Raw genomic sequence first — 22713 nt, 5'->3', positions numbered from 1 at the left:
TTCCAAAATTGAGAAAGGGGCCTTTAGAAATCTTAACTAAACCGGTTGCAAAGAGTGAAATCATGATTTCATACTGAGCCAGTTTTGGTTGAAATCAGTAAAATTGCAAACAAACGACCAAAAAAACCCATAGCTGAGCATCTGCTGTTGTCGTGTTATCTAAAACAAACTGGAACACACAGATCTGGCTGAGGTCTTTGTGCTCAGACTAACAGAAAATTATCCTCCACAGACAGATTTAGAATAGATGACTAGTGCTGGAATTGGTTACAAAAGCTTAGTTTGAAACCGTCAATAAAACCCATCATTTCAATAAGGGGTGTGCATTCGAGATGTAGATGGATAAACTTTTTTCCAACTCTTTTTTTCAGTTTTTCTTTTATAGACAGAAGGATATGAGGATAAATACACAGGAGTATAAATCCCCCTTTCCCCATTTACCTGTTACCAACACACCCCCACATCTCCCAAATTCCCCAAATTACTTTCGCAATACAGATCTCAAGATTAGAAAATGCCAAAAGGGATAAACCAAAACATCAGCAATACAATGGATCTGTCAGTCCAAATCCGTCCATGTTGATCTGAGTCTTTTGAAGTTTTATTACAATTTTGCAAACAGGTTTATTTTTGCTAAAGATTATAATGTTCCTGAGAGGAATGGTAGGATGACATTTCATTTTAAACAAACTGACAGATTTAGAGGCCAAGATGACTCACATGGATGTTATTTCTAGATGTTTTTTTTGGGGGGGGGGATCCAGTAGCATATATAAAGCATAGATCCTCCGCTCACCATCCATACGTCCTACTCATACAGTTGTTATGTATTGTCTGTATTTGGTGTCCACTCACCATCCATACGTCCTACTCATACAGTTGTTATGTATTGTCTGTATTTGGTGTCCACTCACCATCCATACGTCCTACTCATACAGTTGTTACGTATTGTCTGTATTTGGTGTCCTTATATGTATTTGTCTGCATCAGACAACCTTTTCATTCTTTGTGACCCAGTGACTTGAATCCACAATATGCCTCAGCAAACTTTATAGTTGTCTGGATCTGAGCCTGACCAAACTATTGCCAAATTCTTTGTATCCTCAAGTGGCTCCAGTAGCTGTTTCTAACTTGAGCGGCCACTGGACGACAAGTGGTGAGTAACACGTCATATTACAAACACAGCAGATGGCTGAGAGCAGATATGGCTTATGAGCACTGTGGCACTGTTACTGAGGGCTTTTGCTGCTTGCTTTATCATCAACTATGGTGACTATGGTGGCTGGCTAGCTCTCTGTGTCAGCAATGGAGACAATAGCACTGTGTGTGCATGTGTGCATGTGTGCATGGTGTGTGTGTGTGTTAAGACTGGCTGCTGCTCTCAGGCCCAGCCAGTATTTATTTAAAACCCCAAAGCTATGCTTTAGTTCAACCCTCCCTGTTTACATAGGTTTCACTCCACACACACACACACACACACACACACACACACACACACACACACACACACTGCATCATTATGAAGGCATGTAAGCAGTTTGGCTGCTGTGAGCGAACAGGGTTGTGTTCCACTTTGATGAATGGCTCTACTACTAACTAGATAATATCTGTGTATTTTTTGTTAATCTGCTCTGAGGCTCTTTTCCAAGTGATAAGATGATAACAAGCTCCACTTGGGCTACTTGCATTGTGCTATATCAAGTTGTGTTGGCTTAAATGATTCTGGTCACAGTAGATAATACAAGAGGCAGAAGAAGATAAGAAATATGATGTATCCTGTAACTTTTCAGAGGAAATAGTTTAGTTATCATCCAGACAAATAGCATCCAACCCACAGCCTCAAACAAACATAACAGTGTGCACATTCTCACTGAATTTGTCAATGCCATACTCCTAGCTGTGAAGCAGGCTCGTTTCTCTAAACAATATCTCATTTGTTCTGGAATATTCAATATTTGCCTCTCTGCCTCTAATCTCTTTTAGGCACATTGCATTTTGACAATTTGCCTGAAACCCCATGCAAGCAGGAAGTCCCTTTTGTGTATACTCATCCGCACAGTCCAAGGGTATTACTCATTAAATAAAAGATGCTTATGCATGGTGTGATTGTGTTGCTAACAGCTGCTACTGTCTCTATCCATGCTTTAGAAGTGCTGACTTCTCTCCTCTCTCTCTCTGGCTCATTCCTTGTGGCTGTAGCGCTCCTGGGACAGGAACTGCTGAGCCTAAAGAGATAGTGATTTTGCACACTGCAAGATGTAAAATGAGTGCACTCAGTCATATTCCCCTGTTGGATAAGTAGATTGAAAGTTTGGGATTCAAAAGACGGATTGTGGTGGAATGCCGAAGGATTTTTTTTCTTTGCATTTTAAACAGGTGAAATATTTGAGAAAATAATTTATACCTATATGAAATCACTTGCTTTTTATGTACATAACAATGTTCTTGCATGATTATGGCCCTCCTTGTACATATCGTATACATGATTATGTTTTGAGTTCGGTAGTTCAATCCTCCATATTTTGTACATATTTTCACGCCACAATTCACACATTCACATTAGCCTCCAAGGCGACCGTGACCCTACGCCTGCTGGTCAGATGAACTTGTTTAGAAGAAATATCCCTCTGAATAGCAGCTAGCGTGGCCTTGACAGAGACCTGCAGCTGAACTGAGCCCTCTTGGCGTGATACAGTGACTGGAGAGGCCTCTGTGAAGGAGAGGAGGTCAAACTGAGGTGAAGTGCCCTGGTTGAATGTTTAGTTGACTGTGCGCTGTTTTTACTGACTGACCCTGAATAGTTTTACAGTTTAAAGCTGCAGGAGATGTTTATAATGTTAGATGAGTTTTATCCTGACTGGCTTACAGGTGTTTATGTCAATATGGACTTTGCTTCCAGCAAATAATACACATAACAGAGGAAACTCGCATTATAATATGCTGGGAACAAAAATAAACTAAAGTAGCAGTGCTAATAAGGAGCAGGTCATCTGTCTGTCATTTGCCACTCTCTTTCTGCCAAGTGAGCACCCTCAGGGACAAGGCTAATTTAATTCCACGTAAACACAACCAGGCAGCAGCAAAGTGCCATGCAGACACCCGGCCCAGTAATCTTGGCTTTTCTGTGTCTCTATTTCGGCTGTTACATAATCACGGTCACCTTGCATGTACTCATTATCATTCAGTTTCCATCCAGCACTTCTTTGTCTGATGGCTGCCTCATTTGTTACGCATGCTCTCTGCAGTTTGAAATGACTGCATATGTAAACACAAAGGATTGTGTAGATAAATGGACACATTATGCATCAGCCATATATTTCTACATATGGCATGCAAGCATGGTCCCTCCCAATTGTGAAAATGTGTCCATGTACACCAGAGAAAATACAATATGTAAACAACATGTAAAGTCAGTGCTGGTTTCTTTCCATCATACTGATGGAGAAAAAACTAAACTACATGAAAATGTGAAAAATGCATGAATTTTTTGTTCCCCAAAGGAGGAGATTTTGGTGGTGCTCTTTAAAATACAAGGTAAACAAAGTTCAACAAAGTGTTTTAAAGAAAGGTTTAGCTTCATAATGAAATCAGCTATTAGTAATCCGTTTAGAACTACAAAGGTTTTAGCCATTACTTATATTCTATTTTGTAGTTTAGTTATTGTTAAACTTGCATTTGTGTGTTACAATACCAAGATAAATCCAGTTTTTTTCTACACAGCTCAGAGAAAGTATACGCAGTGAATTGTTTCAAAATGCTGCTCCCACCTGAGATCTCAAAAAGTGTAATAGTATAATTATAGAGTCATTACATGCACTGTTTTAACCTGTCTCAACCACAGTGTTAAAACATGCTTGTTTGTAGGTGAGTGAGTAAGATAATGGCATTCAATGAGACAGACACTGTAAACTCCTGAAGACTATTAAAGTATTAAAAGAAAAACAGAGGGGTTTTCTATCGTCCCTCAACCCCTTAAGTATTTCCTTAAGTATGAAGTTCATTATAGTGATTCCCTAAATTACTATCCACTTTCCCAAGAAGGCTGCAGAGCTCCTCAGGCAAAATTAGTTATGGAACACTTGACGGCAACATATGGCACAATGAAATGAATGAATAAAACATTTAAGGATATTATCTACACTGTAAAGCACATTTAATTTTCTGCTTTCATAAATGGTAGATGAATAAGGTCATGGGGCGGATTTGCTCTTGTAGGCATTACACAGGGCACAGTTTCTCTATCAGGGATAAGGTTGTATCTGGGGTCTCTATATTAAATAAGACATAAATGGAAATGGAATTATATCATGTTTTCTGAACTAACAAACCGAGCTTCCCTCCATGCTTGTATAGACATAAAGACATATTCAAAATAACATGTCTTTTAAGACAAAATAGGGTCAGAAAAGATTATGACACCCAGACTAATGCCAAATCCATATATAAATAATACATAAATCCTTTGGCAAAATCAGTGTCTTCCCCTAATGACCCTATCATTGGATTAAAGAAACAGGTTTACTTAGTGCTGGCGCTGGTGCAAAGATGTTCACAAAATATCTCACACAAAAGCATATCCTTATTCTCCTTTGTCCAGGAAAAATAGGGCAGGGTCTTTCCTAAAAAAAAAACCTCCTCTTTCCTGCAGTGACCTATTACATTTGATCAAATTAATACTACATTATGTAAGCAGGTACCGGATTTCACCACAAGAGCATGATAAATGCATAGTCAAAATGGTACAACGGTAATAGAATTATTCTTTTATCACACAGCTGTTTGGCTGCATCCCACCTATCGCCTTGCTGTCTCTCTTGAGATGCGAGCCATAGATGCATGGGTATCCTCCACAGACAGGTCCTCTCACCCTGCCAAGTCAGCCTAAATCCCATCTCACTCAGACTGAATGAGCAGGGATAACAATAGCGAGACGAACACAATCTATTTTCTACCCAAGTGTTGGTGACAGTGCGTCTCTTTTGTCTTTGTCACGCACATATACCACAAGTCAGCATGGTCATAGACAAGCCAAAAAAGACCCAGGCACCTCTCCTTCCCCTCTTCCTCGCTTCTCACTTCCTCTTTGGCTCTATCCCTGTTTGCCTTTGCTACGTTGTCATTTATCATATCGTCTCAAGGGCTCACTCATGCCATCACATTTTTCCCCCTGATCATGTCAAGTAGGTGCTTGGAAACTCCTTGTGACAAAAGTGTCGCCTCAACCTTTGAAATCCAAAAGGCCCAGGGGCTTTTTTTTTTTAACAAGCAAGGCTGTCTGGCTGGCAGCTAGCTCAGCTGCGACCAGTCACCCTCAGTCAACACTTGGCAAGGGGATAATACGGTCCGACATAGACGTGTGTGTATACTGTCGCATCTTGATTGTTGTTGGAGCATGTAAAATCTCATCAAGAATTTTGTTTACAATCGTTGCAGTATATTTTATCTGGTTTTCCTCTGTCTTGATCAGATTAAGGCGAAACAGATATAAAAGCATAAGGGTTTATCACATTTCACTGAATTATGTGCTCAGACTCTTCAAAGAAACACAGCCTAGTCATCAAGTCGAGGACAATTTTGCCATTTCCTATTTGTATACAGTTTAGTAAATGCATGGGTTGTCTTAAGTGCCATTTACTGACACTAGACAGATGCAGCAGGGTGGCTGTGGTTGTGGGGACCAACCTCCAACCACCAGACCAATGTTCAAATCTCCAAGCATCCAAGCATCCATCCTGCTGAAATGTCTCCAAACATGGCTCTAAATCCCCAACAGCTCTTTTTTGGTCTGGCCTTCAACTCCTTATAGGAGGGTGAAGTAAAAAAAAAAACACACACACAAATGAATAAATAATCACCCCATTATTATCCATTTCACTTTATTTCAGAGACTGAATTCAAATAAATTAAATCATAAGGTTTAATACTACAGTCTACTTTGGTTAATTCCCATGTGCGTTTATGGTATGATCCATTCTGCAGTTTTTTCCAATTATGTTCTTTAATAGGTTCAACAATAAGGTTATTAAAATATTATTAAGCAAGAAATGGGCAATCAATAAAGCCATTTGTGACCAATTTTAAAATGGAGTATCCTCTCTTGATTGTGTGATTGTCTTCCGCCATCTAGTGGACATTACTCAACAGTGCACCTGAGTAAGTTAAAATGCTCTAGTATTTGCTTTAAAATATATTGAAACATATCAAAAATAGTAAAGATTACTGTGTAGGATACAGTGTGTGTGACCACGTTTCTAAATAAATACCATCATCAAAGTGTGTTGAACTGCAGACCGCTGGATGCGGAACCTTTGTTAGCTCGGAGTGGTTTAACTACTGCCATATTTACAGTAACACCATAACTTCAGCGTCCAAAGATGGCGGCCCCTGTAATTGAAACATGCCATGTCGCTTGTTGTGCGAACAAGACACCGAATGTTGTTTCTTGGAGTCGTGGAGGAACCATTGCTTTTGGGACATGTAACTCAGTGGCTCTTTATGACCCGCAGGTACTAAAGTCTGTCTAATTGCTCCTGTTAAGTTAGCTACAGTTGTCAGTTGTCACGGCTAACGATAACCGAGCATCCTGCAATTGTAAATAAACGCATAATTTGTTCGTGTACTTCTTGAACACATCATTTGCTGCTACTTTAGGAGAAACGAGTTGTCGCTGTGCTGAATGGACACGCAGGCAGAGTGAATGCAGTCCAGTGGGTTCACAGAGAGGACTGTGGTGAGTGTGGACAGGAAGCATAGAGATGTTGACCTGTCAAACATCTGGCTCTCATCTGTTACTGTTAGACGCGACAGTTTTATCTGCCACTAGAACAATTGTGCAGAGGCGTGTGTATGATCGAGTTTTATCAAGAGTTAATTTAATTCAGGCTAAAATTGATTCAGTTAAGTTTTCAACAATTCTTCTTCATTGAGGCTTCAAAACACACGTGTTTCTTCAAAACACGTGTATTTTGAAGGATGCCACTCATAGGCTTTATAATAGTATAGTATGTAAACTTTATGGTCAATTATATGAACACCTGAACATTACATGCTTTAGGTGTTATTGTGCTTTTGTAAAAGCCACTCCTCTGGGAAGGCTGGCTGCAGGGATCTGCTCCCGTTTGGCGCCAAGAGCACTTGGTCAGTCGCTGATTCACTCCAAAATGTGTTGGATGGGGTTAAGGTCAGGGCTCTGTGCTGGCCTGTCAGGCTCTTCCACACCAAACTCACAAAACCATTCCCCTGGGAAAGCCCCCCTCCAAATGCATGCACTTAGCATTAAGATCAAGCTTAACTGTAACAAAGTGGCATAGCCCAAGCCATGAAAAACAGACCCAGACCAAAGGTGCACAAGAGTACATACACCATATGTGTAGTGTATCTTTACTTACCTTTGCTGTTTTCGTTGGCACAGCTCTGGAGAGTTATCTTGTCTCAGGAGGTTCAGACAATCGGCTCATCCTCTGGGAGGCTCAAAATGAGAAGGTAAGCCACCTGCTGCATAAAATTGTGTCTCTGCCTCAAAGTTTCCTGCTTCTCTTGACGGATATGCATTCTTAAAATATTCTTTGCTGTTTTCCAGTTCATCCAGTCAGTGGAGTGCAAGGGTCACACTGCTCCAATTTGTGCTGTGGATGCCATTTATGTGGAGGGTTCAAAGATCCTGGTGGCCTCATCAGCATCCGACTCCACAGTCAGACTGTGGCTCTGCAACGAAAACAAAGAAGGTACTAGGCAAACAAAAAAAATGGCAAATAGATTTTAGCGTCGATCTGAGGAATTGTTTTGGTATGGTACTTTGTTGCCATAACAATGTTGGAAATTGTACAAAAGAATAGTTCTTTAAAGCAGTAATTGTTTATTTGGATTGTCACAAACTTTTTTTGCTTGTCTGTGCCTAAGTAATCATTTCATGACCCTTCGATTCATCTTGTGACAACCTTCAGGGGTTCACACAGCCACGTTAGAATACCTTCAGTATTAAAAAGAAAAAATTGCTTTCTCGAGAAGTCAGCCTTACAAAAGCGGACAACACACTCTGTTGCCTTGTTTTTTTTTTAAATTGGGATTTTGGCGTTTTTTGGATGTGGGACACCCAATGCATCCAGAAAGCAGAAAAGTCACAATATCACTTGATAAGTAAATATTCAATTAGTAATCTTATTCACTCACTTACAGTGTGACTATCTGCCCCCTAGTGGCTGCTAGAAGGCAAGGCAGTGTTTACAAACACCATGGTCAATAAATAATAAATCAATAAAACCTCATAATGATGGGAAAAACATCATGGCTCAACTCTGCAGTCCTGTGGAGCTGTTTAGTTTGCATCACGTCCATTATATTATGTTTATAATTTCACATTTTTACATAACCTTGTAATCGAGGGTCGTAATTTAAAGATCACTCAGCATGTTTCATATGTGGAAGTCAATACAGTCTGATGTTTTTTTGGGCAGTAATGACTGTTCATGTGTAATCCCTCCTGTTTTTATTAAATAATGTAAGTTGACAGAATCACAACAGCTGTTTTAATTGTAATATTGCTTTAAGTTCTTCATGTAGTTGAAGATCAGTGGTGTTCCAAGCAGTTATCCACATCGACTTTCTTATTTCAAGCTGTCACCTGTAACAGCTTCTCTTTCATGAAAGTTTCAGTCCACCTGTCAGTGCAGATGAACGATGATGCTGCTGGACAGTCATGGAGAGCAAGTGTGTGTGTATGTGGACTGGGCAGAACCTTGGCGTGTATTCTCAGTCAATAATACTAGCTATGATATGTTGGTATCTGTATGCAGATTGTGGCAGCTCGAAAGAGGCACGGAAAATTTATCTTTTGGCAAATATTTCACACATTTTGACACAGAAGCGGTCAAAAGAAACACAAGTACAACTCTGTTCACACAAAGACCAAAAGCCAGACATTTAGCTTAATATATATTGTATTTAATTGTTTGATATAATTTATAGTGTATCAGAAAGTTTAATTCCATGTACATGTGTGTTCCTCAGCTGAGTGCCTCCATATCATATCATTTGGCAGCGGTTTCATGATGGATGTCTCTCTGGCACTGTTGCCAGGCAGCAGAGGTAAGCCTAAGCTGTTCCTACATAGACATCCTTTAAGTTGTGCACCACACACACACACACACGCACGCACACACACGCACCCACACACACACACACACACACACACACACACACACACACACACACATCTTCCGTCTCAATTTGTACCACTGTTTTTAGTGCCTGTAAGCGCATGTCATATTCAAAATATGCTCTGAGTTTGAAGTGTCTCGTGTCATTTTGCCTTTTTATTTGACATGCCTCTCCACCTTGCTCTTATTTATAAAAAAAAAAAAAAAAAAAAAAAACCTTGATGTACAGTCACTGTAAATGTATGCAGCCTGACACGTGTATGTGTGTACTTACATGACTGTGAAAACCTAAACATTGTCTCTCACAGTTCCTGTACTGGCCTGCGGGGGTGATGACTCGCGGGTGCATCTGTACGTGCAGTCCAATGGACAGGTAAACTCGCATCAATACTGACTCGGGAAACTCATTCATGTACTCTGTGCCAACGCTTTAATTTGAATTCCTAAAACGTGAAGGCAACATTTGACCTTTTTGAAATTGCTCTACAGCAGTTCCAGAAAGCTATGTCATTACAAGGACATGAAGACTGGGTTCGTGGGGTGGCATGGGCATCTGTAGGTGAGTGCTACTGTTTGGAGTGATGGTAGTGTTATTGTTTGTAGTGTTATTCTGCCATATGCTTATTTGATTTAGGCAAACAGCAAAGGTTTAAGATGTGGTGAGGGACTCTGGGACCAGATGTTCCTTTTAAATAATTAAAAAAGATTGTGCTAAGGATGTTTTCCAATTTCGTGCATACATAGAATAAAGTAATATTGAAATTTGGTACAATTGCTCTGTACATGGGGAAATTAATTCTTATTACTAGCTTGTTTCTAATATGGTGGTTATTATCTTCTGAAGGCTGAAAGGCTTGTGCTTTTTGTTTTCCATTATGTTTGGTTTATCTAAAACAAGCCTGCTAAGCTGGATAATGCAGTTATTGGGCTTTAAAAGAGTCCAGTAACATGTGATTGGTTGAAGGCTGTGTGTTAGGAGGAGCTTTCCAGTCACAGGCTTCAGTCGATTTGATGAGAAAGGCTGAAAGGCACACTTTGACCTTAAAGCAAAAACACAAAACAACAAATTTTTCCTTTTAGATGAGTAAAACATTTTTAAAAAATCTATTCCATTCAGTGTCTGTCTCTCACTTTACACCGGTTTTTTAGTCCAGCTTCACCAGCCAGTGTGCTTTTCGCAGTATTGTGATAGCACATAGTAATGCATGGATCCAATCCAGGCTCTACTAATTGTGTAACCCTCTTCAAGGGCACTTCATTACTGCACTGTTCTGACTGTGTAAAAGCTATTTCATGTCCTTAACTAGCCCTCTCAGCGTCTCCTTCCCACTCGCAGTCTATGACCTACTCCACGCTGCCAAGCTCCCAGCCGGCAAAGAGGCACAGAGAAATTTGCTTATATGAAATATCTCCATAGGAATGACAAAACCCTCTCTCCACTGTGATAGTAATTAAATAAATCTTTTTGCTCTTTTATGACTCGGCAGATGGCAGATCACCGTGCTAGAGGTACAGTTTATCATAGATATTGGGATTCTCTTTTCAAAATCCTGTTTTTTTTTAATCTCATCAATCTAAGCAGTAGATTGAAATCAACACTAGTTTAAAATCAGCTGGTCATCTCTAAGATCTCATGGGGTTTTTGGGATAAAAAGACTGAATTACCCGCTTTGGTATCCCCCTTAAAAAATGTACGTTTATTTGTCCGCAGAATTAAATGATCTCATTTACATTGGAAAAGATTCTGAGGAAACAATATTCAAGATGTTTAAAATATCAGAAATTAATGAAAAGTTAGTGTCCATGCCTATGGGTAGTTCCTTTTTTTCATCAAGTTTCAAAAACAGTGTTGTATAAAAGAAATAGTCAGACAGGCTCAAGAAAGTCACCAGTGCATGCAGGTTTGGCAGAGTTTCAGGCGAGAAGCAAAACCAGTCAACATTGTCATTATCATGAGTGTCATTACAACAAGATTGACGAACTATAATGGCCTTCCTCCCCCTTCTCTCGACATTCGGGAGGCCTTAGGTGGAAGCAACAGAAGACTTTTTTATTATGTCTGTTTATCTTGGCAGAGGCAAAACTGGGCCAGTGGCCATTGGACTAAACCTGGGACACATAATGTGAGAGACAGGGGCACTCAGGGATACTGGCGTGTACTTTGTTTACCACCTGTCTACATATATTTGGCCTGCACTCCTGCTGTCTTACTGGATACATCACAGTCAGGACCAATCTTCACTTCTGACTTGATCACAGTTCAAACAGATAACTGATGAAAGCAGAAATACAGTCTACAGACATGCTACCTGGCATCTTCAAATGTCTTTTGTTGTCTGATCAACAGTCCAAAACCCAGGGATATATTCACTTCATAGTAATGTTTGATATGGGAAGCTTCAACTTGTCACATTTCAGAAACTGGCACCAGCAAATTTTTCAAAATAGTTTCAGATGAATTTTCTGTTGATCAACTTATCACTTAATTGACAAATTATAGATAGCCTAATGTTGCAACCGTAGAGAGCAACTTTTTTCAGTCTAAACATGATCAATTCTGGTTTGAGCTGAATGCTAACATACACTGCCTTCTGTTAGCTTGTTAACATAAATGCTGTGCCATTAAATGTAAACATGCTGACATTTAGCATGTAACATATATTTTGTATTACTCATATTTACTTGTATTTGTATTATATTTGCTTGTTGCGCTGCCCTCAACAGACCAACAAGTACATTAATGCAGTTTTAATATTTTATCAACCTGAAATACATGAAAGATAGAACTCCACGTGTTTCCTCTGTAGGAATATCAGAATTTCTCTTTACACCTAAAAAATAAAACCACATATTACGCATTGACAAACGTTTCCTCAAAGCATCACTGGAGAGCAAATACTACAAAGTCATTCTTGATAAATTTGGTGATACGGTAGTTTAAGAGTTGACAGAAAATGTCTTTCAGTCGGAAAGGTTTTCATGTTCTCTCTCTGACTCGTTCAGGTGGGGAGCTGTTATTAGCCAGCTGTTCCCAGGACTGTCTCATCAGAGTGTGGAGGCTGTGTGCCAAGTCTGGGACAGACACCCGCACAAAGGACGATCACACCATCATCAAAATGAAAGAGGACGTTTTTGAAGTGAGGGACAGAGGTGAGCGCGCCACGCTGGCTTGGTTATGAAAAGGGTGCTAATTTAATGAATGAATCAAATGAAGAGAGAGGCTTTTTGATGGTTTAATGGCACATGGTGGTTACCGACCTCCATAAAGAATCAAGTGTGTGTGTATGTGTGTTTACATTTATCAGTGTAACACATATTTAATAGTTTTTTTTTAAAGCAGAAATTCTCTTCCCACTCACTTCATCAGCTACCTTTCTTGTGTTCAATGCATGAAACTGACATTTGATGAGTCTTCATCTGGCCTCTGTCTTCCTGCTACAGATGTGTCCTCAGTGTTTGCTGTGTCCCTTGAGACGGTCCTGGCAGGTCATGAGAACTGGGTCTATGGAGTCCACTGGCAGCATCCTTTCTACAAAGGTACTTTGATTTGAAAAAAAAAACAAAACAGAGAAGGGATTGGTCATAATAAATGAATTTATGGGACAATCTTACATTTCACAGCATTTTAAGAAAATAGGGTCCTTGCTAGAATCTGTTAGCAGTGTTTGTCAAAAGCAGAATCAAACCTTTTCTTTTAGAATCAAACACGGTTCCCTCGAAACATTTCAATCACTTATTCTGTCTCTACAGCCTGTGTAAGTAAATGGATGGAGGAATTGTTCCCCTCCTTTTGTCTTACAATGCTATTGCTTACTAAAGACAGCAAGAGACGGTGGCAATTTAAAAAAAAAAAAGAAAAAAAAAGTTATTGGCTTAATTAGTTCTCAGGGGAATGGCTGCCAGATGTGCTAAATCTTCTCTTTAAACTCTAGTTGCTTTAAAAGCTCATTACATCAAGATCACTTCACACCCAACACATTATTATGTCTAGATGCTTCGCACAAGTAAAGCTGCACAACTACGAATGCAAATATTTTGCTCAATATTATTTTGTCTTGATTATTTTTCCATTTAAAAAAAATATTTAATTTTATTAAACAATAGATTATAATAGATATTATAATTATAATAGATATTAATTATGATATGATGATATGTTATGATAAATCTCTTCACATAAAAATTGAGTTGTACTTTCTTTGCAGTTGGTCTCTGTAGGGAAAATGTTTTTGCCTGCAGCTTTCTGCTGTTTTTGCTAAGGAGAGACCTGTTAACCACAGAACCCTTACCTGTGGTTGATCACTCTTTTTACCAGTTCTAAGCACCTGATTCGATGCACCAGAGCAGGCATCATGTATACAGATTGCCAGATTATATATATTCAGCATATACATTTTGGAGACAGAATCATGATCATGGTTTCTGTGAAGTCTTAAAAATGAATCATCAAGGATTAATATCTTCTAGAAGGAAATCTGAAGAGTTGTGAGGTGATTAACAACACAAGTAAAAAAAACAAAAAAAAACACATTGTTGCCACTCATGATGTAAGTTTTTCTGAACGTTCCTTAATCTTTCAGCTATTTTAATGTGAACTATAGGATGGTTTTCCCTCTTCAGCCCTCGCACTGTTTAAATGAAATACTGTGATAAAGAAATGTCATAACGTGTGTAACCTGTGACAGGAGGTGTAAGTAGACTTTGTTTCACAGTTTAAAAATGTTGTTGTCGGTCATTATTGATTGTGTATGCGATTCCTGTATACATATCCTGTGTCTCATTGTCTCCCCCTGAAGGTGGCGAATTGCAACAGCCTCTAAGTCTGCTCTCTGCTTCCATGGACAAAACCATGATCCTCTGGGCTCCTGAGGAGGGATCTGGAGTCTGGGTGGAGCAGGTCAGTGTCGACTGGAGTACAAAGAGGGTGTATGCAGATACACGGACCCTACACATGCGGTGTCAGTCACTCTCTGAGGGGAACACACATCCTCATAGACCCACACAACACTTTTCAGACTCAATTTCTGCTAGCTTCCCTTTCAGTAGCTCTTGACATGATCCGGAGCTCGAGCCCTCCCTCAGTATCCTCTCTCCTGCTGTCAGTGCCCCTGCGTCGGTTTCCACTCTCCCTGACATTGAGGTGTCAGGAATAGAAGTGATAGACAGTGATGAAGAGGCTCCCAGCCCAGCGCACCACTGTGAGTTTAGACAAGCCGAGGTTGTCCTCCCCCATCTTCCCTTCTATCACTCACTCACACCGAACCCCCTCTTTTACGGCCCATTCCCCAACACATCCGACAGGGGATGGAAAGGCCGGTGGAAGACGTGCCATACCCTCTGCGCTGCCTTTCTCCTTATTATTATCATTTTTTTCCCTCCATGATCTGTCGTTCCCTTTCACTCCTCACGCCCGCCCTCTGTCATTTTCTGTCCTCCTCCTCCTCTTTTCCTCCACCGCTTGCCTCCCTTTCTCTTCTCCTGTCTCATCTCCTTCTCTCACATCATCTCTCTCCTCTTTTCCTTTCTCTCCCCTCCACCTCGTCTCTCTGAGCTCCCAACAGCTGCTGTTGTGCCAGAATGGGGCTAAATTTAACACAAGTGTGGATGGCAAAGAAAAAGCAGTCCTCTGCCCATCTGCCCCACAGCTTTTTATTTATTTATTTTTATACAACTGGCAAATTCTCAGGTGGCTCAGGAGTACCTTAGATTACCTTTCCACGTACCTAACAGAATATAAAAGCACTGACTTATACTCTTACTCAGAGTCGCAGAAACATCAGACACCATCTGCTGACAAACACACGCTCACACATGCAGACATCCTAGAATACGTCCCACAAATGCACACATACCACACATCCCATTGCACAGAAAGGGTTCACTTCGCCATGGCAGGCACCTTGAGTGTGATCACACTCTGAGGTGATTAGATTTCACGCTTGATCGGTTACATTTTTTCCACCTTTGATCTCATCATTCACATCCACAGTGACGAGCAAAAAAAAAAAAAAAAAAAAGCCCACAGAAAGGAACAACCATGAAAGACTCTCCTCTCTGACAAAGGGATGAGGATTAGGGCCTGAAGCCAGCGCCGAAGTCACATATTCCTCCTAGTATGATTAGATAAAGGTGGTCAGTGGAAAAGAAAAGCAGCAGTAAGTGTTTGAAATGAAGTCTGGTTGTGGCCAGTCTCCCTCCTCAGCTCACGCTTTTTTCTATTGATGCCAAAAATTAAAAAACTAAATAAATAAATAAACCCCCACACCTGGAATAACCTTTTTTTTTTTTTTTTTTGAATGTGAAAGTGCATAGCATATGAGTCTCCCCTCCATTTCTCTTTCCCTCTATTTCTGCTCCTATTTTTTTCTTCTCAGATGAGAGCCAAACCCTTTGAACTGACAGGTTCCCTGCCTACAAAGGAAGCTTAACCTGTGAAGCTCTGACACACACACGCACGCACACACACACACACAAACACACACACACACACACACACACACACACACACACACACACACTCACACACACGTGCAACAATGAAATGACAGCAAATAAAACAGCAAATACATTTTGTCCCTATCTTTACACGTTAGACTGAATTAAAGGCCTTTGGTCCTTTCTGAGTGCTTTCTGTAACGTGAATAAGCTTCACAAAGGCTTTTCTATGGGACGCTGAACTTTTTGGCAGAGCGGGCTGCGCAGCGCTAAATGGCCAGCCATGTGTGTCTTAATTAATCGATTTTTACAAAGAAGTGCTCCACTTCTTCACACTGATTAGAGTAATTGGTGAGATTTAATGGAGAGCAGGGTTAGCAGTGGGGTGGCCGTTGCCCACCGCTGCGTAAAGTACATCTTGCTAACGAGACACACTGGTAATTAGCATCTCAGACTGACCACAGCGGGCCACCACAATGCCGGGAGGGATTGTCAGTTTGTGTGTGTGTGTGTGTGTGTGTGTTTGTGTGTTTGAGAGATAACCTATTTCCAGACCTCGGCTTGCGTACTCTCTTGAAGTTACACTTGGCCGCACGGCAGATCGAGAAGATGCACTAAAACTAAAATGAGTTTTTGACTAATTAATTTTTGAATGATGTGCGTGTGAATACATGGATGACTGTGTATAAATATTGGATGGTATGGATGGCTTCAATTTCTGATATTGTTTATGTAATGCTGAAAGGAGAGTTAATTGGTGAAGGAATGGAAACTCAGCAATTGTTAGAAAAAGGCTGAGATGTGAAGAGCACTGAGAGGGCCAGGATGTGTTTGGATGTGTCTTTTGGAAGTTTTTTTGCATTTCTTTGTTTCATATTATTAAAAAAATATATATATATAAAAAAAGGAATATCTTTGGGTTTTGGATTGTTGGCTGGACAAAAGAAGCACCGTAAAGAAGTTACACCGGGATCTGTGACATTTTTTATATTATTTATATCTTTTTCTACTTATTTATGGCCTTATGTCTACACACTTTAAAAAAAAAATAAAGCAGTGTAAAAAAAGTAACATGTAAAGGCTTTTAGAAAAAAGTTTATTCTCTGACATAAAACAGTTTTTTCATGCATCAGAAGTCTTCATAACTCACACAAACAAGTTTACACCAAGCAACATTCATTGCTCCTTTTGATCATCTTTGAAGCCTGTAGATTTAAGAAAAGCAGTAAATGGTCTCCAGACCTCTTCAAGCAGGTCCAGGTTCGCTTTTAATATACAAGTGACCTTTTCTAATAGCAGCCTAACCCACTGTTTAACACTTGTATTGACTACACGATTGACAATGAAGACAAATCAACAGTTTAAAAGATAATGAAAAAAATTATTAGTTGCACCCCTTACCCAGGAGAAATTGAAGTCTAGAGTCAGTCCATTATTGCATCAGTCCGTACTTCAGCCACACAAGTTGATTTGAAAACCTGTTCTCCGCACTGTGTGGGTTTTCCCGCCCTGGCTGAGCTTATCCAGCCTTCGTCACCCTTTCTCTTTCCCTCCAAGAATGATATATGCCCTCCCCTCCTTGCTGTCCTTTTTTTCCATCCCTCACCCATTCCCCCGCTGGCCAGCGATAAGGCACGCCGTGCATCCATATTGTTCCTCCTCTCGTAAACAAGACAAATGACGGCTTTTTGCCTCTTGTGAGTTTTTTCATGATTTACGGCCGGCTCTTGTGTGCAGAATTTTAAAATCAATCTGCTTAATGTTGCATCTCGTTCTCTCTCAATCTCACCATCTATGTTTCTACCTGACTGTCTCTCTGTCCTCTCTCCCTCCCTCTCTCTCTCTCTCTCTCTCTCTCTCTCTCTCTCTCTCTCTCTCTCTGTGGATGGTTGGAGGATTGTGCCATTCAAAGTGAATGCCTGCCTTTATCGCTGTCATTAGTTCCACCATGTTTCAGCCTGCAGACAGGCATTATTTTGAAGGTCATTGATGACCAGCGCAAGTTCCCTAAGAGGGCCTTTCATTGAAGACACCACTTTACTGCCATATACAGAAGACGGACACAGCAAAGTTATGTGCGTGCCCCTGCTGGTGTGTTTACATGTAGCTTTTCCACTTGTTTGTTGAACATGTAATGGATGCCCACACTCTCTGCTGCGTGTCTCCTGCAGTGTGCCTCAGGTCACGGCTGCAGCTAAACATGCTCTCACTCCCTGCTTTAGGAAAAGATAATCCGATTCTAATCATTTGAGTATGAATTTAGCACTTCTCATATTTCCTCACAGCCAACATCCATATCATTAAAGGCACAAGCTAATTAAAGATGGAAGAGATATAATGTAGTCGTATCTGGATACAGACCACAGTGGTGCTGAGGGAGCAGTGCGCTCTCTAGAGCTGGTTCTGTTGCTATCGATTTGAATAGATCTCCCTTCTGGGCCCAATTTACCTCCAAGGCCTCAGAGCCTGATAAAGCTTTTAATTGTTTGAGTTCCTCATGGCGGTGAGAAGTTTGCCTGGTCCACAAAATGCTCTCAGAGTCCTTGAGTAAAAGTTTTTTTCTTTGACTGGCATAAACCCACAACAGTGATTAGATAATAATGATCATTTCTGACATGACTTTAACTGATAGCTGCGACTGTAAATGTCTCTTTGCGCAGGGGGTAGAATTACTCTTTTGCACTGTCCGTTAGTTCAAGGCTGAAGCTAATTTTTTTTCTTGTATAAGCAAGCTGCAGGACAATCTATTGACGGCTCATTCTCCAAATAGCTCTCTGAAGCTTAAATAAGAATTCCTGTTTATTCACATTTTATATATTTTGATTAATTTCCACACTGGTTCAAGTTATTTCCTTCTTGCTCGATAATCCTGCATCGGATCATACTGGTTATGCAAGCAATAGAATGCGATATGAAGGCTGTATTGTTTTCTATATTTAAATGTGTAATTCCTCTTCTCTATGGATATTAATTTCAGTGAAAGGATGAATACAGTAATAGTACTCAGTACTAAGGAAAAGCTTTTTATTTCTCATTATGATTGAATATTCTTCATTTTTTAGTCGTAATCCTCCAACACATCTGTTTACTTTAAGTCTAAATGTTTGATTCTTCTCTTTTTGTGTTCTCCACCTGTAACAAAACAAAAACAAAAAAACTTTAAAGAAACTTTAATGTGAGTTAGAATGAACTGAGACGGAGTTTAAATGAGTGCATTTTTCATTTGTCAGTGTAATTGGTAACTGCACTTAAATCAAAATGGGCTTTCTGCCCCCAGTAGTGATTTGAATCCAAAAAATTCAATACAGAATTGTCTTGACACACAAAAGCGAGGTACCCGAGACTGGACAGGTGGTGAGAATCCTAAAAGAGCAATTTGTTTTTAAATTTTCTGACATTGTTCTGAGCTGAGATTATGGATTTTCAGTGGAAGCTCAGACCCCTATGGAGGGTTTACACTGTCTGTATGAGCGGCCCTGTGAACGTGATGCAGGGGTCACAGGCTCTCACCCAAATCCAATTTATGTAAATCCTTCTGTGTTCTCAAGCTTTGCCATTTTTCATGATTATTTGTTTAATGTGATATGCTGTGCTGCAATTGCTTTCATTTTGTATTAGACAAATTTATTTTGTTAGAAAAAACACAACACAGTTTATTCAGCCCTAATAAGACCCATTTTGCATAATTTCTCATCTGACTTGTCAGCTTAATTTGCTGTTTTTTTTTGGCTTCTATCCACCATTATGGAGGCAGTTAGTTACATGGTGGGAGACGAGAACAGGCTTGACAACCCTAACTTTTTTTCTATAAATCTGAGTCTGTAGCCTTTTACAGAAAACCCAGGTGTCAGACAGAGCAGATAGGCTATATGCTGTATATACTGTCTGAATGTCACATAGGATGAAGGCAGGTGCTTAATTCATAGCTCTCAGAAATAGCTGCATTTAAAAAAACATAACCTACTTTACTCACTTACTTTTCCTCCATGTGTGGCATGTGATGCACATTTATGTTGTTTCAAGTTACTTTCATCCTTCTCTGCAGCACGTCAGTGATTCTGACCCAGAAACAAAAAGTGTTCTTCACCCACCTGATGTCAGATATGAATGTGTTGAAAAGGCAGATGAGGTGATCGTTCTGATCAGTAATAATCGCCCCCGCAACATGTTTTTTTTTTCCTTCCTTTTCTTTCACACCAGGTGCACGTAGGGGAGGTTGGTGGCAACACTCTGGGTTTCTATGGCTGCCAGATAAGCCCGGATGGCTCCATGATTGTTGCCCATGCTTTTCATGGAGCGCTACATCTCTGGTGCAAGGACCAAGACAAAGAGGTGAGAGTCATGACCTTAGCTGCACCTGAATTCTCATAAGTTGAAATTGTTTTTGCAAAAGAAATGTACGACTTTTTCCTGAAGTAGTAGAATGACAAGTGTGTTTCAAATAAGGTTCAGTGTTAGAATATTGCTTCATAGCAACACAGTGTGTGAGAGACAGTGATTAGTGTAATTAGTCACACTGAGTCTACTGTCTGCCACTCAATTTGACTGGTTAAGCATGAGTCTTTGTTGGGCGTACCTGAGAAAGAATGGAGGTCTGAAGTCACATCGTAAGTGCAGAGATAACTGCACTGCAATTATGGCTGCTTGGCAGGTGATTTTAAAGTTCAGTGCAAACCTGAAGGTGTTGATAACTAATTCCGATTGACTTCTCAGACAGCAACACCTAAATTATAATCAACCACTCTCATGTAGTTGCCATTAATACTCAAATCCCGTGGCAGGGATGTTGGTCATGGAGGGTTGTTTACATTACATTACATTACATTTGCATTTACTCATTTGGCAGATACTTTTATCCAAAGCAACTTACACATGAGCAACATCACTAAAGCTTCAGTGCAGTAGGTAAGACGGTGGTAAGATGGCACTCTCCGTGTTCATGTCAGCTGGAACATACCAGGTACATGTGCAGACATGCACTGCCCACTGGTGACATAGAATACCACCGTAGGACTAAGTCCTACATCTATTTAATAAGTGCGAGGAGATCAAGTTAAGAAGTGCACCAAAAGTGCATAGTAAGTGCTAGTCAGGCATGTTAGGGTGTTAAAGGTGTTAGGAGAGGAAGCGCTCTCTGAAGAGATTTGAAGAGATTCCTGAAGATAGAGAGGGATACCCCTGCTCTAATAACATTTGGTAGCTTGTTCCACCATCGGGGGAACCACAAACAGTCTGGACGACGATTGCCTTGTGTGCAGAGACGGCAACGCCAGGCGACATTCCTCGGAGTAACGCAGTGGCTGAGAATGGACATAAGGCTGTATGTTTGAGTTCAAGTAGATGGGTGCGGACCCAGAAGTCACTCTTGAGGCAAGCATTAGTGATTTGAATTTGATTTGGCCGGCTATGGGTAGCCAGTATAGGTCGATTAGAAGCGGTTTAGATGGTAATTCTGTGGTTGAAAGTTGTAAACTGACTATTACAATGCTCTCTGTCCAGGGAGAGTGGAGGCCTGGAGTCGTTATATCAGGTCATTTCAGTGCGGTCCAGGACCTCAGCTGGGATCCTGAGGGTGAGTTCATCCTCAGCGTGGGCTCAGACCAGACCACGAGACTCTTCACTCCATGGAGGCAAGAAGATGGAAAACTGGTAAAATATGCTCAAAATCTCACCATTAACATGTTGAAGTAGAAGAAAATTTGCAAAACTAATAGTAGCTAATCCAGTAAAATAATTAAACACAAAATCAAGGCAATTCATTTCATTGAGGCAATTGTCTTGTAAATACAAATCAAAATACAATTAGAGATATTAATGACAAAAAGTTACTCTGACATAAACAGAATAGCATATATTGTCATATCATTCAGTCTTAGTAGGAGTATTATGAATATACTGTCAATACCTTTTAAACATGGTACATTTTAGTCTGAATAAATCACTGCTGTTGGTTGTTTTCCTCTTAATCGAGCTTGTAGTGTAAATGAAGAGCTTCCACACCACATTTCTTTATTCATGAGCCATTATCGAAAACAGAGGTCGTGATTCGCACTAATGGCATCAACATGTTGACACTGGAATTTAGGAAATGCTTTGCCATTCACATCATTTGCCTCTCTGTATCTTGTATGCAATGGTCATTTAGTATTCTTCTCTCCTTTCAATGCTGGCCAGTTGTATTAACCTCTCAGAGATATAGTCAGCACCTAATATATATGTTCTACTTGCTGCCGTTTGCTGAAATATGTTGAGGTTTTGTTCCTGATTGAATTTTAGAAACTTAATGATAAAGGGCTCTATAACAGTCTAATGTGAATGGCACAAGTGCATTTAGGGTGTCTCCATATCCACTTTTGCTATTTTAACAGGTCACTGCACCAGACACATGCTTCTTGCTATTATAATAGCACAGTGTTTCGCACAGAATTAGCGTCTATTTGTGGCCAGTTGGTTAAATATTATGACTGACCAGTGAGCCCAGTCCCAGCACATGCACGCAGCAGCTCCGTGCAAATCAATGCGCTTTGCACATTTCTACAAAGAAGAAATAACACACAAATAACAATGTTAGTCATCTTTTATGTTATATTATGAGAAGTTTAAAAAAAAATTTTGGTTCATTGTGAAACTGTGGGCAAGTTTAGTCTAGGTGATGAATGGGAAACACTGTGGCAGATTTACCCGGTAGTAAGAAAGAACGCTTCTCTGCAGAGTCTCGTTTATGTCCAAGAGACATGGATGACGCATGGTAATGTTATGCAACTCACAATAGACCACGAAGACCAGCTGAAGGTGTTTAGGGGTAGTTATATATTTTTGAGGGAAAGACGGCAGACCTGACTTCCTGGGATTGATGAATCACCCCTGGCAGTACCACAGGAGGCTCTTTGGATTTATTTCTAACATCAGAGTAAAGGGCTCCATAGTCCACCTCTAATTTCACCTCAGGTTTATCCAGGTGAAATTGTTAGAGGCAGAATAAAACATTCAGTTTAGGTAGAAACGTCATCAATGTTCCAGTCTTCATAGCATTATTCAAGATGCCACTTTGGATTATTGCCACCTCATGCCAATGCCAAAAGAAATCCAGTCATTGTAGTGGAGCCCTCCGTCTCCTGTTCTG

At 40.2% G+C, this 22713-nt stretch overlaps 1 protein-coding gene across 2 annotated transcripts in view; it reads left to right on the top strand.

Annotated features, from left to right (window-relative positions):
* Positions 1 to 6374: 6374 nt before the first annotated feature.
* The window catches only part of elp2 (elongator acetyltransferase complex subunit 2), a 26482-nt gene continuing 10143 nt past the window's right edge, over positions 6375 to 22713 (top strand). Inside the window, exons 1-12 of one of the 2 annotated variants that reach the window (XM_056399728.1) lie at positions 6375 to 6506; positions 6652 to 6730; positions 7412 to 7482; positions 7580 to 7724; positions 9007 to 9084; positions 9464 to 9528; positions 9648 to 9714; positions 12159 to 12305; positions 12597 to 12692; positions 13952 to 14052; positions 19791 to 19922; positions 21090 to 21239. In XM_056399728.1, the coding sequence (XP_056255703.1) occupies positions 6375 to 6506; positions 6652 to 6730; positions 7412 to 7482; positions 7580 to 7724; positions 9007 to 9084; positions 9464 to 9528; positions 9648 to 9714; positions 12159 to 12305; positions 12597 to 12692; positions 13952 to 14052; positions 19791 to 19922; positions 21090 to 21239 (1263 nt within the window). Of the gene's footprint in view, positions 6507 to 6651; positions 6731 to 7411; positions 7483 to 7579; positions 7725 to 9006; positions 9085 to 9463; positions 9529 to 9644; positions 9715 to 12158; positions 12306 to 12596; positions 12693 to 13951; positions 14053 to 19790; positions 19923 to 21089; positions 21240 to 22713 lie in introns of both variants that reach the window. The other variant, XM_056399727.1, reaches the window with a different exon arrangement.

The sequence above is a fragment of the Seriola aureovittata genome, chromosome 16, assembly GCF_021018895.1.
Source record: "Seriola aureovittata isolate HTS-2021-v1 ecotype China chromosome 16, ASM2101889v1, whole genome shotgun sequence".
Classification (NCBI taxonomy): domain Eukaryota; kingdom Metazoa; phylum Chordata; class Actinopteri; order Carangiformes; family Carangidae; genus Seriola; species Seriola aureovittata.
This window is presented reverse-complemented; position numbering and strand designations above follow the sequence as displayed.